The 19,133-nt window shown below is 42.2% G+C and overlaps 1 protein-coding gene across 1 annotated transcript in view; it reads left to right on the top strand.

Moving 5' to 3' along the window:
* The window catches only part of TEK (TEK receptor tyrosine kinase), a gene marked incomplete at its 5' end in the record, with an annotated part of 103,049 nt that overhangs the window by 73,634 nt on the left and 10,282 nt on the right, over window positions 1-19,133 (top strand). Inside the window, 8 exon segments of the mRNA NM_173964.2 lie at window positions 777-911; window positions 5,462-5,749; window positions 7,720-8,019; window positions 10,481-10,635; window positions 12,240-12,450; window positions 14,995-15,105; window positions 17,187-17,377; window positions 17,915-18,028. Of these exon segments, the coding sequence (NP_776389.1) occupies window positions 777-911; window positions 5,462-5,749; window positions 7,720-8,019; window positions 10,481-10,635; window positions 12,240-12,450; window positions 14,995-15,105; window positions 17,187-17,377; window positions 17,915-18,028 (1,505 nt within the window).

Below are 19,133 nucleotides of genomic sequence, written 5' to 3'. Positions count from 1 at the left end.
GAGCTCTTCACGTTCTTTTGAACATTCATCCAAAATTCAGAATCCCAGGAGCATAAGTCTAATTTGCTGGATTGTTATTTCTATTGACAATGGCTAGGTCTTTTGAAAAAGCAGCTTAAAAAAAAAAGGATATTGATAATGCATTGTCTCTTTATGGACATCCACAAAGAGGTTTTCTAAAAACCCTTGAACACAGTCCAGTATTTTTCCTTACTGACTTTATCATGTGTAAGGCAAAAATCTACCTTTGCAATACTCATGCAAATAGCTCAGAAGAAAAGAAGCATATGTCATTTGTTTCTGGGAGGTCTTTTCAAATACTTCAGAACCCTTTATTTATTATGACATGACTATTACAAATTTGTTGTCTGATTAGTGTAAGCAAACCCTCAAAGAGTCTTTTCTCTTGATAGCTTGATTGAAATCACTGTTTGCATTTGAAGGCAGTTATTTTCTATTATTCTAATTGAGTTTTTCCCCCTAAATCTGATTGGTATTCCCTATAGTTGAAGATGTGCCTGATTTTACTCTACAAATGAAAATACAGAAACACTAGAGCAGAAATGTATGAATGGCACAGAGATACTTACATGAAAAAGCCTTGTTTTCTTTATAGTAGGAACACTGAGACCCTGAAGATGGAATCTCCCCTCTGTTCTACTCAGACATTGTATTTTTAAAAACCAAGCATTAGTTCCCATCACAATAACAGCATTCCAGTTTGAAGAATGTAAAAGATTGCCAACTTAAGTTTCCTGGACTTTCCCTCTTCTCAGTGACAAATGAGATTGTTACCCTCAACTATTTGGAGCCTCGGACGGAATACGAGCTCTGCGTGCAGCTGGTCCGGCGTGGAGAGGGCGGAGAAGGCCATCCTGGCCCTGTGAGGAGATTCACAACAGCTTCCATCGGTCAGCTGAAGCAAACAGGCATTTATTCAGGAGCTGGGTGGGTGGGGGAGGAAGGGGAAAGAGGAAGGAAGACCAGGAAGGGTGGTGGTAGGTGAGCGGGTGGGTGGGAAGGGTGGTGGAAGGGGTTTGCTTTTGAATGGGTGGGAAAGTGACAGGAAGACTAGAGACTTGGAGTCAAGCCAGCCCTTTATTTGGGCTGCTCTCCTGGTCTGTCTCCCTGGGGAAGGGGGCTGGAGTGATCCACGGGGACAGAGAAGGAAGCAGATGAGCCTTCAGGAAGGCAGGGACATCCCTGAGGACTTGGGATTTACTTTGTAGCAACTGTGCTCAGTCTTGGCTCCTGAGTTTTTCCACCAGCTTCCTGTTTCCATCCTAAGGGCCCAGGCCAGGCTCTTGCTGCATACATACTCCAGAAATCCCAGTGTGTTTATAAAGTAATTTCTAGCTTTTCAAAGTCATTCACGCACATGGTAAAAATATCGAATAGACTGAAAGGCTTTTACCTAAAGAACAGCAGTCCTATGCTCTATCCCTCCATTTCCCCATCCTATTTCCTTTATCTCCTTGAGCCATATGATATATACCACCCTGTTTCTCTCATGGCATGGCATGCAGGATCTTAGATCCCCTTACTTCCTGGACTAGGGATCAAACCCATGCCTCCTGCAGTGGAAGTGCAGAGTCTTAACCACTGGACTGCCAGGGAAGTCTCTACCTCTATGTTTCTAAATCAGTGGTTCTCAAACAGTATTTTCCATCAGAATCATCTGCCCGGCTTATTAAAATAAATTTCTGGGCCTCGCCTCCAGGGTTTCAGATTCAGAAGTTTTGGAGTGGGAACAGGGCTCAAGAATCTGCATTTCTAATAAGTTCCCCAGTGATGTATGATGCTCTGGTCTTAAGTTTACACATTCCAAGTGTAGCACTATTTCTTGATGGATCAATATCAGTCAATAGCTCTCAGTCTTCTATTGTGTACACTGAGGAGCCTTTGAATTTGTGAAATTTCCTTGATGCTAACCTGAACTCCAGCTTTCTGCTACCCAGGTCCCCTCCTCTGAAATGTCTGAGTGAGTCCTTTTAAAGTTCTCTTAGTGTTGCAGTGTGCCTTGTGTATAAGCATTCTGTTCCTATCTCTTGGTCAGTGCTTTACAGTTTCAGGTTCACATTTATTTAATTCTTAGAATTGTCATCTTTCCCATTTTATAGATTGAAAAGTAGAGTCCCAGAGTGGTTAATAACTTGGCTATGGTGATCTATCAGATTCCTCATCATCATACTAGATCTTCAGACTTGATCCCTTTCTGTTTCTCCAGTTATTATTACTATTTTTTAACCCGGAGCCCAAAGACACCAAATCCTTCCCCGATTGATGAGTTTTCCTAGTTTTTGTCCATTTACTAAAGGCAGAAGGCTATCAGATGCTTTAGTGAGAAACTAGGAGAAGCGTCCAGCTCTTCTGCAAAGGCTGTGCGTTCCTCACACACTCTTCCTTCCACATCTCCCTCCCAGTGTTCATCTGACCAGCAGCATCCTTAATGAACCAAATGAAACTCGGGAGCTACTCTGATGCTTGTAGAAGCATTGTACAAGTAAGAAATGGCTTCCTGGGAACCCACCAGGTAGTAACACCAAAAGTAACACTGGCAAGGACTTCCCTGGCAGTCCAGTGCTTGAGACTTTGCCTTCCAATGCAGGGCTGTGTGTTCCATCTCTGGTCAGGGAGGTAAGATCCCACTTGCCTTGCAGTCAAGAAACCAAAACATAAAACAGAAGCAAGATTATAACAAATTCAATAAAGACTTTAAAAACGGCCCACATTAAAAAAAAAAATAAGATCTTAAAAAGAAAATAACCCTGGAAACTACATATGACTTAGAGGATAAAAGGAACCTCCATGACTATGATGCTAGGGGCCCCTGAAATGTCATCAGGTTGCTGCTACAAAGAAGAGACATTAAAACAAAACAGAGATGGTATCTTTTTTGGTTGATGGTTGTAACTTATTCTGTCCTAGGCCAGTGCTGATGAATCAAAAGGGGAAGGGCATAATCTGACTCAGATGGAAAGTATTTATGGAACAGAACATAAAACACTTAACAGCCCCACAGTGTGCTGTCTTCAGCTCTCAGAATATGTTCCAGCCAGGATGTATTCAGAGGGCTCTTGGAATATTTCAAAGTAGTTCTCAGGGGTGGGTGGGAAGGGAATTCTTAAAGGTTCATCTTTTCCCATCATTTGAATTTTGCTGATGTTTGTTTTTAAATTCATTTGGCAGTTGCACTTTGTATAAGTGTGTTGACTGAGTGGCAAAGGCCGGGAAGGCCAGGAGGGGAGGGGACAGGACACACTCTGAACACACGGCAGAAAGAGGGCAGGTAGGGAGGGGTGAAGGGTAAGCCGTGCTCTCAAAGGGAGGGGAAAGACGAAATGACCGTTTATGGGGCTGCTCCCCTGTACACGGCACAGGCTTAGAAGGTTTGCAGGTTTGCTGTAGACCATCAGCCCTCTTTCCCTCTGTTGTGTCGTTATAAGCCTGCCTGACCGTTCCAGGTGGCTTATTTTGGAACTTTAGAGAAGAGCAAAAGGAGGTGACGTCACCTCTCGCAATTTGCAAAGGCTATGGAGAAAAGACCAACGAGACCTGCAGCATGGTGCCAAGCAGGTGGCAGACCTGATTGCTGGTTCTCCCTCGTCCATGGGTGGTCAAAGCTGTTAGCAAGAGTCCCTCTCCTGAGGAGTGGAAATCGACACTTCTGTCACCTCTAACCAAGTTTTGCAGCCTTCTTACTTTATTTTTTATTTTTATTTTTTCATTTTATTGGAGTATAGTTGATTTACAGTGTTGTGTTCAGGTGTACAGCAAAGTGATTGTTATATATACATTCGTTTGTTTCCACCTCTTTGTATTATTATTTTTTAAATTATAACCCTCTAAAGAGCTTCTTAGACAGTTTTGTCCTTAAGACACCATCTCTGTTTTGTTTTAATGTCTCTTCTGCCATGAATTTTAATACCATAAATCTGTTTATATATTGTGGTCCTTCGTAAACCATTGTAATTATCTAAAATTTTCTCATACCCCGAGGACCAATTTTTGCCCCGTTAGGAGCAGTAATGTCCCCACTGAAAATGCATGAGGAGAGGATCCCCTATTCTATGTTTTGAAAATACTGTATATCTGGAGTTTAAAATATCAGTGTGCTGTTACTAGTTGAAAACTTGCAGATTCCTTCTCTGTCCATTGACACAAGATAAGATAGGAAGGGAGGGAGAAAATGTTGATGGAACCCAAACACCTTCCAAGCATTTTCATCTCCATTATCTCATTTCTCCTCCTGAATCTGGAAGGCGAGTGTTTTTATTTCATGCTACATAAATTTTCCTAAGGTCACAGAACTAAAGGGGTATGCTTCTGCCTCTTTGATTTCACAACTCATGTTGTTTCCATTCAGTTACCTCTCTGGTGGCTCAGGTTCTCGGGGGTAATTATGGCCACACAGCCTGTGGTCAGAGCCAAACCTTGATGTGATCAGAGCCTGGCCCTGCCATCGCTGTGTTGTCATATGTGAAATTGTCCCCGCTAAGGGGATGTAACCCTGAAATTGCTTTAAAACATACTGTTCAAAATGGGAACAGAAACACTGAATGCTCACCTGCAACCCCACAACCTTGGAAAATCCAGTGTTTCCAATTTTTTTAGTTTCCTTCCTCTTTCACCAATGGTAGACATAACTTTTTCCGAGTGGAAATTAGAATACTTCTCATGTGTTACAAGTTTTGGAGGGGCTTCTGTACTTTTCACAATAATCCTTTAATCCCTTGGATGGCTATATCATAATTTATTAAAGCATTTCCCTACTTTGAGCACTTAGGTTTCTTATGATTGTTTGTTATTATAAATAATGTTGTAAAGGACATCTTCATGTCCCTAGCCTTTTTGCTTCCTTTGAGTTATTTCTTCAGGATAAATCCCTGGTAGTCAGATTATACAAAGTATATGATCATTTCTAAGGCTCTTGAAAAATATTCCCAAGTTGTCCTTCAGAGGGGTTGTATTTTTGTCTTACAGTTACTCAAACTACACACTAATGTTTTAAAGCTTTGCTATTTTGGTAGGGGTAAAAAGTATTTCATGGCTGCTAGTGGCTGTTTCTGGAGAAGGCAATGGCACCCCACTCCAGTACTCTTGCCTGGAAAATCCCCTGGATGGAGGGGCCTGGTGGGCTGCAGTCCATGGGGTTGCTAGGAGTCGGACACGACTGAGCGACTTCACTTTCCCTTTTCACTTATATGCATTGGAGAAGGAAACGGCAACCCGCTCCAGTGTTCTTGCCTGGAGAATCCCAGGGACGGGGGAGCCTGGTGGGCTGCCGTCTATGGGGTTGCACAGAGTCGGACACGACTGAAGCAACTTAGCAGCAGCAGCAGCAGCAGCAGCGGCTGTTTCTTTGCTAGCTTGTATATTATTCTAGAAGCCAAGGTTGTCCTTTGGGGCTGTTGTTAGCTTCACTTCATATAAAAACGATGATCCTTCTGGTTTCTCCTAGGTCTTCCTCCTCCAAGAGGTCTCAGTCTCCTACCAAAAAGTCAGACCACTCTAAATTTGACCTGGCAACCAATATTCCCAAGCTCAGAAGATGACTTTTATGTTGAAGTCGAGAGGAGATCTGTGCAAATGAATAGTGATCAGCAGAATATTAAAGTGCCAGGCAACTTGACTTCAGTGCTGCTTAACAACTTACACCCCAGGGAGCAGTACATAGTCCGAGCCAGAGTCAACACCAAGGCCCAGGGGGAATGGAGCGAAGATCTCATCGCTTGGACCCTTAGCGACAGTAAGTAACTTATGCTGCCCCAGCCTTGCCTGAATGACACTTGGTGGCCGCCACTTAGATTTAGCTCCCATCACTTCAAGTCTGCTTCTTAGAAACCATGACAGGTAGTTAGTTGTAAGTGGAGGCCAGTGAGTGCCCTCCCCCCAACACCTCAAATCATTTTAGTGACCCGCAATATATATGAATGCTCCATATGTTTGGACTAACAATAATTCAGGCAGACCTGTCCTACAATTTACCTTTCCTGTTTTTAAAAAAGTTCGTTTATTTTCGGCTCTCCTGGGTCTTCGTGGCTGTGCACAGGCTTTCTCTAGTTTCATTGAGCAGGGGCTACCCTCTAGCTGCGGGGTGTGGGCTTCTCATTGTGATGGCTTCTCGTTGCAGAGCGGGGTCTCTCATGGCTCGCCAGCTTCGGTAGTTGTGGCACACAGGCCTAGTTGCTCCACGGCGTGTGGCATCTTCCCAGACCAGCGACTGAACCCGTGTCCCCTGCACTGGCATGAGGATTCTTAACCTCTGGACCACTAGGGATCCCTACCTTTCCTTTCAGTGGAGTTATTTATTAAGCAGATGGTGATTCATTACAGATAGATGTCTCCTAATCTTAAAAGCCAGGGAACTTTGCTTGAAAATCTGCAAAACAGATAATCCTTAGCATTACGGTATATATTTGAGAGCAATAAAACAACTTTTCTTTCAAACTGCTCTTCGGGCTCTTCTCAATTCAGATTGTCCATTAAAAATTAGTTGGAACTTCTAGGGTTCCTTTGTAGTCTTGAAAGCTTTTTCATCAGGAACCAGAAAGTTCTATTTGATTCCCTGCCATAGAACTGTCTGTGCATTTCAGAGTCCTTGGAAAGACCAGGCGTTTCTGGGTCACACCAACTACACTAACACTGGGATCCTGTGGTCTCTTGTCAGCTGCCAGAGTCTGAGTTTCTCTTCTGCGGCTGAGCCTCCACTTCCCCAGTAACAGGTGTACAAACTGGCTCTGGGTTTCTCCAACCAGTCTCTTCTTGTATCAATAAAATGTGGAAGTCTCAACCATTTTGTCAGTGTTTAGGCATGTCTTCTTCATCTTTAAAAAAGTTCTGTGACAGAAGTTATAGGCCAGTACAGAGAATAATACATAAAAATCTACATTTCTACAACCCAGAATTAACAACTGTTAACATCTTGCCATCTTTGCTTTCAGCCTTTTTTGTGAAAGTAATTCCACAATACAGATATATCAAAATCCTCTTTGATCATCATCCCTACTCTAATTCTCTCCCTGTCTCCCCCGAGACAACCAAAATTCTGTTTGTTAAACCAAGATTATGTTTGTTATATATCTTTCCATTCAATATTGTATAATTTTAATACATTAAGTATACCTGTAAGTGTGCAGATGCATGCATACGCTTCATCTTGCTTTTTGTATATGTCTACTAAGTGCTTAACATATTTTCTAACAAGTGCTTAACAAGGATAGTTCCTATGGGCTGGTGGCTAACTGCAAACTAATAGGAATCCTTATTTCTTCTACTTGAATCTATTTCTTAAAAGCTGTGTGACCGTGGCCAAGTCACTTATTGTCTCCAGGCCTCAATACTAACAGTAAGATTGTTATGTGGAGTCAATGAGTTACAATACGAAAGGGCCTATGTAAATGTCAGCTCTCATAATCTTTGTTTTCCTCAGCATCAAGAAGAGTAAAATAGCAGTTTGTGGAGTAACAATTTCCAGGGTCTTAATTCAGTGTAAGGATGGCAAATATGTGATTTGTGTGTTGCCAGTTTCCCATATGTGGCCATGTTGTCAAGTCTGTGTTGAGTCCACCACAAACTGACTGGAGTTACCATCAGAGATAACATTGAGTAGCCATTCATGGTTTATGGGCCGACATTCATTCTCTCTTAAAAGCATAATAGTCAAAGAGATGGTAATGCATCTTAAGGAAAATATGTGTTTGTTTTTTTAATTTCTAGTTGTCCCTCCTCAACCAGAAAACATCAAGATTTTCAACATCACAGACTCTTCGGCTGTGATCTCTTGGACAATCCTGGATGGCTATTCTATTTCTGCTATTATCATCCGTTACAAGGTTCAGGGCAAGAATGAAGACCAGCACATTGACGTGAAGATCAAGAATGCCACCATCACCCAGTATCAACTCAAGGGCCTTGAGCCCCAAACAGTTTACCAGGTGGACATCTTTGCAGAGAACAATATAGGCTCAAGCAATCCAACTTCTTCTCATGAACTGACGACTCTTTCTGAATCTCAAGGTTGGTAGAGTAGACAGGTATTTGCATATTATTATTTCTGGGGAGTACCAGAAAAGCCCCACTGTTTTAAGATATTTACTCCATATTCACATCTTGTGATACAATAGGCTTGTCCTTAATAGGCATCACCATCTCTAAAGAGGTCCTTAAGATGAAAATGCGCCTTGGAGGGATACCCTGTTGATCCATTTTCTATTATTAAGCCTTAAAGGAACTTAGCCCATCAGCAGTCCCCATCTAGCAGTTGAGGGTCTGAGGAATCTGAATGTGATTCTGTGGAAAAAGAAGACTAAGGACCCAGCTTAGTGGAGGAAGGCCTGTGCAGTGGTTCAGTGGGAGGCTCCAGGAACCACACTCCATTCTTTCTCAAAATGAACTCTTCTTTTAACTTGGGTGATGCTATGCTATTCTGACTTGTCTTTTACTTTTTAGATCCAGGTTAGGATGGCTCTATGTCCATCACTAACCCCTACCTCAGAGAGAATAAGCTCTTTGAGACAGAGATCCTTCAGTGCCAAGCACAGGAGGCCAGTGTTTGTGCTTTTTTAAAATTGAAATACAGTTGATGTGCAATATTATGTTAGTTTTGAGGGCACTATGTAGTGATTTGACATTTGCATATATTATGAATGATCACCACAGCAAGGCTAGTAATTATCTGTCTCCAAACAAAGTTATTACAGTATTATTAGCCATATTCTATATGCTGTATATTATATCCCTGTGGCTTCTTTATTTCATAACTGGAAGGCTGTACCTCTTAATCCTCTCCAGTGTTTGTGGCTGGTAAAACCTGTTGAATGTAATTAGTGAACAAGGACACCACAGGTGGGAAGGGTTGAAGCTTCTGGGAGACTTCCCTTTGAGGTTAGTCTGAAATTGCATGTCCTCACCCTCTGCACTGTACAGCTTGTTCAAGGGAATGTAGCTAGAGGGACTTGAGAAGGAATTGGTGATTTTTGCAAATTTATAATTCAGACCAGCCTATTTTTACAGAGACTATCATAGCACTAAAAACTTCTTGGTTCTTTTGAGGGCTACCTAGGGCTTAAGAAATAAAATCCAACAAGCTCTGTTTTCAGTGCTGATTCTTTGGAATATGTTTGAAATATCCAAGGAATGTTGAGTCTGTAAATTACAGAGAATCGTAGTTTTCAGATGACAATCTTACTAAATGCATCATTTCTATAATTACTTGTGTTTTCATAGAACACATGCAGGCCCTAAATCCAAGCTACAAATAAAATACAGAGAGAAAAATTTAAAAACAAGATGTAACAAAACTAAAAATCCCTCACCATCCCATTTCAGACATCTCTTTATGCACACATGTGTGGAGATAGTGGGAAAGATAGCTAATCAAAAGAATAATTGTTGGATGAGATCATGCTGTACATGCTGCTTTTCATAAAAATACATTGAATTTAATTGTATTTTAATTTAAGCAAGGGAAAGAAGTGGAAGAGTTAAACCATAGTCTTTAATAGTCCATTTTGACCTGAGCCCTAAATTCAATAGTTTTTCTCTTTTCTCTATTCTTTCCTTCCTTCTTTGCTTCTCCCATTGGTATCCTCAGGTTGTTTTCAGCTCTTTAAAAGAACCCAAAGAAAAACCCAAATCAAAATATCTTACAGAGTCTGTGCTCTTAGCATCATAGAGCTTGCAAGATTTTCTAGGTGGGGAAATTATTGTTCAGGGAAGTTTAGTTACTTTCCCAAAGTGATAGATATAGTTAGTCAGTCTCACTATTATGAGATAACATTCATCTGCTTGGGCCTGTACTTGGAAGTGAAAGTTGAACAAAGGGCAACAATTATTGATTAGCATCAGTTCAGTTCAGTCACTCAGTTGTGTCCAACTCTTTGTGACTCTGTGGACTGCAACACGCCAGGCCTCCCTGTCCATCACCAACTCCTGGAGCTTGGTCAAACTCACATCCAGCAAGTCGGTGATGCCATCCAACCATCTCATCCTCTGTCATCCTCTTCTCCTCCTCAATCTTTCCCAGCATCAGGGTCTTTTCCAATGAGTCAATTCTTCACATCTGGTGGCCAAAGTATTGGAGTTTCAGCTTCAGCATCAGTCCTTCCAATGAATATTCAGGACTGATTTCCTTTAGGATCGACAGGTTGGATCTCCTTGCAGTCCAAGGGACTCTCAAGAGTCTTCTCCAACACCACAGTTCAAAAGCATCAATTCTTTGGCACTTAGCAGCTTTGGTGATTAGCATGTTGACTTGTAAAAAGCCCTTTTGCACATTCCTTTGAACTTTTAACAGCCTGTGAGTCAGACTTGCCTCCAGTGAGTTCCAGACAATAACGGAGTAGCACTAGGTCACCTAGCAATTAGGTGGCAGGACTCAGGCTGCCATGATGTTCACATTACACTGTGACTTCTGCAAATGGTCGTGGCCTATTTCCCCATCTAGACTAACCTGCTGCTTCTCCTGCCTTCTGCTCAGCACCAGCAGACCTCGGAGGCAGGAAGATGCTGCTCATCGCCATCCTCGGCTCAGCGGGAATGACCTGCCTGACGGTGCTGTTGGCCTTTCTGATCATGCTGCAGCTGAAGAGGGCAAACGTCCAAAGGAGAATGGCCCAAGCCTTCCAAAATGTGGTAGTGTCTCATCTTCCAAGCAGTATTTTAAAGATATGGGTCAGAAAATTTACTTGTAAAGGAAGTATTTCCCTTAGGCAAGTTTCATCTTTTCTTTGTCTTCCATTATGAAATGGGAGATAACTAGCATGACTATATAAGTTCTTGTCCAATTCAGAACAATTCTGAGAGTGAAAAGGTTACTCTTAATAATTAAGCAGAAAACTAAGCCTAAAGCAGGATTACTGCCCCATCAAAAAGAGAATAGAGTCATCCTAGTGATAAGTCACCAGTGAGAGTAATCTTGCAATATAAACAACTGACCATTATTGTCAGTTGAAGGGCATGAGGGGAACCGTACCTCAGAGTGATAAGTCATGAATGTTGATACTAGATCAGTTTTCTTCACTTTTTTTTAAATTTCCAGTTTCCATTTTGTACTTCTAATAGTATCCCCCATATATATATGAATTATATCTACATGTGGATCGCCATCCCTGTGTACCCTTCAGTCTGCAGAGTTCATGGCACTCGGCACTACTTTTTTCTTTCATTTAGTAATTTTGACCAGTTGCAAGGGTTTACAAAGTCGTACTTTACTGACAGGCACCCCGTTTGAATCCTTGAGATAGTATAGCCTGAACATTTCTCTGTGATTTCGAGCTCTGTAAAATTAATCTGTACCCAACTTTACTGATTCTATATATGAAGCACTGAATACAGTTACGTATTCCAAATGAGGTAAATCTTCCTGATACGAGTCCCTGAGATGCCCTTCAGGCTGTCACTAGAGAGGAAGGTCCAGCAGGGGGTTAGACAGTGCTGGAGCTCATCATGGTACGGATGCTTTGTCCTGATACTGCCAGCAGTCACTGAAACTCAGGAGAAAAGGAGACACTATCTTGGGCTTGAGAGATTCTGAGCTTTAAGACAAGTGGGAGAGAGTGAGTAAGAGCCAAGGAGACCAAGATGAAGCTAGGAAAAAAGCTCTCACAGAGGCATGTCCTGTGACTTCTCCAAATAGATCTCTGAGTTCTTTACCAAACCAGAACTGAATAGCTGCTCATTTCACAGCAGGGTAGACCCTCAAGTGTGAGTAACTCAAGTGTGTGTTGTGACATACATGCTATTATCCTCCCCTCCCTCATCCCTGCAGGCATAACTAATCGATTGTAGCATGCTTTCCCACCGAGGCCTAGGATCATAGGCATGCAGCTCTTTTGGCTGCCACTTCATCCAAGTGGGCCTATTGCTGCTGCTGCTAAGTCACCTCTGTCGTGTCCAACTCTGCATGACCCCATAGACGGCAGCCCACCAGGCTGCCCCGTCCCTGGGATTCTCCAGGCAAGAACACTGGAGTGGGTTGCCATTTCCTTCTCCAATGCATGAAAGTGAAAAGTGAAAGTGAAGTCTCTCAGTCGTGCCCAACTCTTAGCGACCCCATGGACTGCAGCCTACCAGGCTCCTCCGTCCACGGGATACCTATTAGATGAACCCTATTTCCATCTTCATTCTAGAATTGGGTATACTGTTTCTTTTTTTCACCTAGTGTGGGTACAAACCAGAAGGTATTATATACCTTAAAAATTATGAAAAATCCTGACACAAAACCATTATTTTTGTAGAGGGAAGAACCAGCTGTGCAGTTCAACTCAGGAACTCTTGCCCTGAACAGGAAGGCCAAAAACAACCCAGATCCTACCATTTATCCAGTGCTTGACTGGAATGACATCAAATTTCAAGATGTGATTGGGGAGGGTAATTTTGGCCAGGTTCTTAAGGCTCGCATCAAGAAGGATGGGTTACGGATGGACGCTGCCATCAAGAGGATGAAAGGTCAGTGCATGCCCCCATCAAGTCAGCATTTTACTAGGGTGGGGGGACAGTTTGACTTCCTGTTGAATCTTTCCTCTAAGGTCTCATATTCTTTTAAACAAAACATTGGCATGATGTTAGATGGAGCTGTCCTGTGCAGCTGAAGGTGATATTTCCTTTGAGGGTCAGGATGTAAACTTGAAGGCATGAGCTGTTTAGACGCCACTGTCTGGATTCACTGGGATGTGAGAACACAGACTCTCTGCCACACCCTGCTGACTTTCAAGAAGCGTTACTGTTTCTCTTAATGCAGTGGTTCTCAGCATTGATCACGCATCCAAATTGCCTGGGAGACTTGTTAAAAAACAGACTCTTCAGCTCCACCCTATGGTTTCTGATTAAGCAAATCTGGCCCAGGGCCAGAGGGCTTGCATTTCTAATTAGTTCCCATGGGATGCTGAGTCTCAGAATTTGGAGACCACGCTTGGCAAATCACTATCTTCGTGCATTATCTACATCAGCTTTCCTGGAAATAGTTAGAAATGCATCTACTTGAGTTTTTCCTCCTTGCGGTTCTAATCTATTCAAATTTCTGGGGGTGATGCAGGGAAAAATTGGGGTCCCTAAACTTGCTCAGGGGCTCTTCTATACACTCAGGCTTAGAAACCATTGATCTATAGTCACAAAACTAGATCTTTTCCAGTTGTGTTCAAGACTGCTTAGGGCGCCCTCATTGAATAAGATCTTCCGAGAAAGCAGATTGACGTGTCCCCTGGCAGTACTAGCTGTCTTCTGTTGCGTGTGAAATGGCAGTTTACAGATGACTTGATTCTGAAGCTGCACTGTTGTTTTTACAGCACACAGGCTTGGCAAGTGATGTATTAGAGCCGGCAATGTAATTGCCGCTTTTATTGGGCAGCTCCATAATAAGGACTTGCTAAGGCTGCTGATGGGTTTTCCTTCTTCTTGACTGCAACATTAAGCCTAAGATGACAATTAACCCTAAATCTTATTAAGCCATCACTGCTTTCTGCACTGCTAGAAAACACATGTCAGGAAATGAACAAAACAAAATAAACACAGTATTATTTATGCTCAGAGACAGTAATGTTTCAAAACACACACACAGACACACACCCAGACAAACCCTACTAGAATCCAGAAATTCCTTTTCCTTTTCCAACTTTAGTCACAGGAGTTTTAGGAAGCAGTAAAAACGATGAGAAGAGAGGGTGTAGAACTTTGTAGCATCACTTTTTATGCTGATTGGGATCTGACCTGAGCTGATTGTCCATCTCATGTCCATGTAAAGAGGTAGAATAACTTAACAGCGCACCAGGGCAGAAAGTTTTGCAGGAAAAGTCATGTATGCTAAGAGGGCATTTACTGATGTGAACCAACAACCTATTACAAGGAGCTTTGCTTCTAAAATGTTCCTGAGGCATTGACCCTTAGGCTCCTGTGGTATAAACAGGGTACTAGACTTGGAATTGTTACTTGTCAGCCTCATGGGTCCCCTTAGCCCATATGAAACCTTCCCATAATTTTCAAGCATGGTCAGGCATGCACATGGCTACCAGCTCTCTATCACTCTTTCCCCCAATGTTATTTCTTCAAAAAGCAATCATAGCATACTGTCACCAACTCAAGGCTGACCAACCGGTTGCACATCAGCCAAAGAGTTTTCTCTTCAGCCTGACTGGTGATTCTGCCTCTGATCAAAGTGCTTATGGAGAGACAGAATGACAGGAACAGAAAGAAACGCAACTGTTTCCTGACTACAAAGCAACTTCTTTAAAAGTGTCATTGAAATTTAAATTTTTTCAGCAAGTCTGGCTTATGTGGGCTTCCCTGGTGACTCAGTTGGTAAAGAATCCACCTGAAATGCAGGAGACCTAGGTTTGATCCCTTCATCAGCAAGATCCCCTGGAGAAGGAAATGGCAACCCACTCCAGTATTCTTGCCTGGAAAATCCCATGGACACAGAAGCCTGGTGGGTTATAGTCCATGGCGTCGCAAAGAGTTGAACACAACTGAGCACAGTATTCTATTCTGGTTTATGTAAAAAGCAAAGTAAAATTATTATAATAAAGTAAGATGTGTTCACTACTGGCAATGTTTCACTAAAATTTTGGTGTTATTCCTTGGCGTATTTGTCTCTGGAAAGCCAGGGTCTGAGAATGGACACAGCTCCATCTCAACCAGACCATTTCTCTGGATATCTGAGGGCTTCAGCAGTGGTTCTCAAACAGAGGTGATTTGGTTTCCAGGGGGGACACTTGGTGATCTGGGTACATTTTTGGTTGGGCTCCTGGTAACTAGTGGGTCAGGTCAGGGGGGCAGCTAAACATCCTCCTTGCCACAGGACAGCCCCCAACCACAAGAAGCATTGGCCCAAAATGTGGACAGCCAAGCCCCTGTGATAGAGCCACCTCTTTGATTTCGCTAACGTTTTCCAGACCCAATGACAGCTGAGTGTACTTGAAGGTGATGGGGATCAGGGGGTACAGTTGTTTCTGATGAGGCATCACAGAAAGGGGTCACGACTCTTGACTTTCTTCCCAGAATACGCTTCCAAAGATGACCACAGGGACTTTGCTGGGGAACTAGAGGTTCTTTGTAAACTTGGACACCACCCAAACATCATCAATCTCTTGGGAGCATGTGAACATCGTGGTAAGATGCTCTTTTCCTGTTTCTCCTGCCAGATTTTTTTAAAATAAGAAAGAAAATCAGGCACATTCCATATTGAAGTTAGGAAAGATAAGTCATCTAAGATTGCTACCTACTTTTTAAGTTGCAATTTCAGTCTGAATGTCTGGCCCCATGAATAGACTGTGCTGAGATGTGGAATGTTTTTGAAGGTGGGTCCCAAGGGTGAGTCTTTTGGCTTCTGATACAGTTCAATTAGTAATGCCCAAAGATACCCACAGCTCCTACATGCTCCCATCTTTGCTAATCCAGAGGTTTTCTCAGTCACTACTAGGTGGATGGAGGCTACACTCTGTACCAGGAAAAGTGAAGTATGTTGGTTCTTCTTAGTTGACTTTTCATTCTCCCTCCAAACCCAAGTAACCAATACTCCAAATGTTAAATCTGTGAATGCCAATCATCTACTGTAATGGGAAAGGACTGGTGATACTTAGGTTAAACAAATAATAATAAGCCTATATCTAATAGTACTTTGTTTTTATCCAAAACAATTCCCTGTACAATTACATTGAAGCTTTCTTTACAACTATCCTATGTCGCACATACCCTTAAGTTCAAATTATATTATTAATTCAAATGTTTATTGAGTATTTCCTATTGTAATGTGTGGAGTTAGCTGTGAATGAGTAGGTAATAAGAAACCTATGGATTTACCTCTGCATGCTACCTGGGTTTGCAGCTCTAAATCCATGCTTACTCTTAATTTCTCATGGAAAAATTTACTCCAACGCAAAAGCTCCACATGGTAATTATTTGCAAACTTTACAACCTCTTGTTGACTTTGCAGCACAAATACCAACAATGGAAAAGAGACTACTTCCTTTTCCTCAATTTATTAAACTAAAAATACTGGTACTTCAAACAATATATCATTCTGTGATCCAATAAGGGTGTAATTCTAAAAGCCAGATAATGTCTCTTAGGTTAAATAATGAAGTAATGACACTTATTTTTGAGCAATTTCCTGAGAACAGTAATCAGCATGGGACAGCAGTAAATGAATGTTTAAAAAAAAAAAAACTTAGAGTAACAGAATATATGTCTTTTAAAAGTTTCCTCTATTGTCACATAGTTGGTTGATTGTTCAGTAAAGTGAGAAAATACCTTCATACCAGAATTGAGGTATATCTTTCCTTATAGTACAGCAGGATTCAGTGCTAGAAGCTTGCTTTTTTTTTTCTTTTTTGAGAATCCTCACTTTCTTAGGATATCTTTGAAGTTTAAATTCATTTGACATAAAAAGTATATACCAAATAATTCACTTTTAAAAAATAGTAAAAGAGAGCACTATACTTTCATTGGCTCCAAAGATGAATAATTGTTATCAAAGCAGATTTCATCTCATTCAAAAAAGAAAAGGGAGGAAACTATTTAGAATAAAACTAAGACAATGAACCATACTTTCCTCTAGGAAAAATTTTATTTTTTTCCTAAAAGGTTGACATTTCTGGTTTCTGTAAGCAAAATTGCAATCCCTGACACTAGATTTTGCTGACCAGTGATGCACTCAACAATCTAATGACTTAGTCTGGAAATTTTAGGAAGGAGCAGAAGTCAGGAGAGAGAGAAAGTTTCCTAGTCTGGGTCCTTCTGCTTTGGGTATTTAATCATTTGTTTGTTTTAAAAAAATAACCCCAGGAGAAGCTGGATTCATACTGGAATAACATGTCTGGCTCATATTAGGTTCTCAGTCAATACAGAATAAAAACTAAAAGGTGCTGTGGACTAGCTCTCCTCGGTCATCTGGAGCAGATGCTTTGGTTTCATTCTACCCGTGTTCCCCAGTGGGTGAAGCGCTCAGGGAGCCTGCTGTTCGGTAGGAGTGGAGAGGGGAAGCCTGAGTGCAGGCATGGCCCCCTTTTGCAGGAATGATGTCACTTGTTCTCCTCCTGTCCCCAGCATTACCCATATCGGTACCACTAGATGTGTTATTTTAAGATAAAATGGAATTTTATAGGCAGTCCCCGAGGACCAAAGCACATCTCAGAAATCTCACCGGGGTTTAGGGCTACTGATAGACTGATGCTTCCTCCCTTGCCCCACAGGCTACCTGTACCTGGCCATTGAGTACGCCCCCCATGGCAACCTCCTGGACTTCCTGCGAAAGAGCCGAGTGCTAGAGACGGACCCCGCGTTTGCCATCGCCAACAGCACTGCCTCCACACTGTCCTCCCAGCAGCTTCTCCATTTTGCAGCAGATGTGGCCCGGGGTATGGACTACCTGAGCCAAAAACAGGTTTGTTCTGGGAACCTTGCTTTGAGCATCTTTCTTCCAAAATTTTCTCTGATATCAGTTTAGATTTTTTTTTTCCCAGTTCACTTCCTTAATTCCTTCTCAAACTCTCCCTAATTTTATTCTGTTTGTTAATATTCTATCTCGTTATATAGAAGTTCATGTTCCATGCTAATGGTGTGTTTATCTAGTGAATCTCATCATATGTATTTGGATGAGGTGCTTTCACTAGTATTAGCTTCAAGTAACTCCACATAACACACAAAGCAGAGGCCTTTCATGGTCATTGGAATATTGCATGATCTGGTGCTTCCTCCTGAAATGCTCCTCCAAAGACCTGTGGGTCGTTTGGCAGAATCCACTCACTGAGCATTTAGAAGAGGAACTAAAGGAAACTGGATTCTGGTAGCTTTTTAAAAACACTTTTTCATACTGTCCTCTAGATTTCCCAAAGCTCCTGCTCTTTGTGCAAACAAAATGAAGTGAAAAAGCAAATATGATGCTGAAAATATATGACTTTTTTTTTTTTTTTAATTTCAGTTTATTCACAGGGACCTAGCTGCCAGGAACATTTTAGTTGGTGAAAACTACGTAGCCAAGATAGCCGATTTTGGATTATCCCGAGGTCAAGAAGTATATGTGAAAAAGACGATGGTAAGTTCAGATGTTGATGAGACCCTTTCAGGGGCACCCTTCCCTGTCCTTAGGTTGCTTCTCTTAGAATTCCATCCTTCTGTGCTGCTGGAGGCCCCTCCCTGACCATTTCTGCCATTTCATAAGGCCTCAGCCCAGCAAATGTCCATTCTCAGTTTTGATACCTAAAATGTCTGGAGGGTCTGTATTTACCAGTGAAGAAGGCTCTGTCACACGTGGTGAAGTTGTTGAACGTGCAAGCCTCGTGCTGGAGGGGCTGGGGTCCGTATCCAGCACAGACCCCCAAGTCTGGTCTCATTCAGCATCTTCTGGGGAGCTCCCACAGTCCCCTTTTACACAGCAAATATAGGATGAGGGGAAAAAGACGTTTAACCTACTTTCTAAAACATTCAGGAAGTGAATCAACGAGGTTTCCTAAGTCACAAGGATGCTCTAGAAAGAAACTCATGAGTTGTAAATGCGCGTATAAGAGTTCCCTCTTTTCTGAATGTTCTCTGCTCATTCGTCAGTTCAGTCACTCAGTCATGTCCGACTCTTTGCAACCAGGATGGAAAGCAAAGCTTTCCATGGATGGAAGCACACCAGGCCTCCCTGTCTGTCACCAACTCCTTGAGTTGGTGATGCCATCCAACCATCTCATCCTCTGTCATCCCCTTCTCCTCCTGCCTTCAATCTTTCCCAGCATCAGGGTCTTTTGAAATGAGTCAGTTCTTCGCAGCAGGTGGCCAAAATATTGGAGTTTCAGCTTCAGCATCAGTCCTTCCAATGAATATTCAGGACTGATTCCTTTAGGATGAACTGGTTGTATCTCTTTGCAGTCCAAGGGACCCTCAAAAGTCTTCTCCAACACCACAGTTCAAAAGCATCAGTTCCTCGGTGCTCAGCTTTCTTTATAGTCCAACTCTCACATCCATACATGACCACAGGAAAAACCATAGCTTGCTCATTCATCAAGCCCCCATCAAATACACTTTCACCTAATGATATCTAGCCTCCCAAGTAGCCAAATTTTACCTTCAAATAAAAGATCCCAGGGGAGCCTCACAGTGTTAGTAGAGAGAAGCTGGACTTGTTATGCTCTTGTTGCCCTGGAATCATAAAGCCC

The sequence above is a fragment of the Bos taurus genome, chromosome 8 (genome assembly GCF_002263795.3).
Source record: "Bos taurus isolate L1 Dominette 01449 registration number 42190680 breed Hereford chromosome 8, ARS-UCD2.0, whole genome shotgun sequence".
Lineage (NCBI taxonomy): Eukaryota > Metazoa > Chordata > Mammalia > Artiodactyla > Bovidae > Bos > Bos taurus.
Note: the sequence above shows the minus strand (reverse complement) of the source record. Positions and strands in the feature narration are given on the sequence as shown.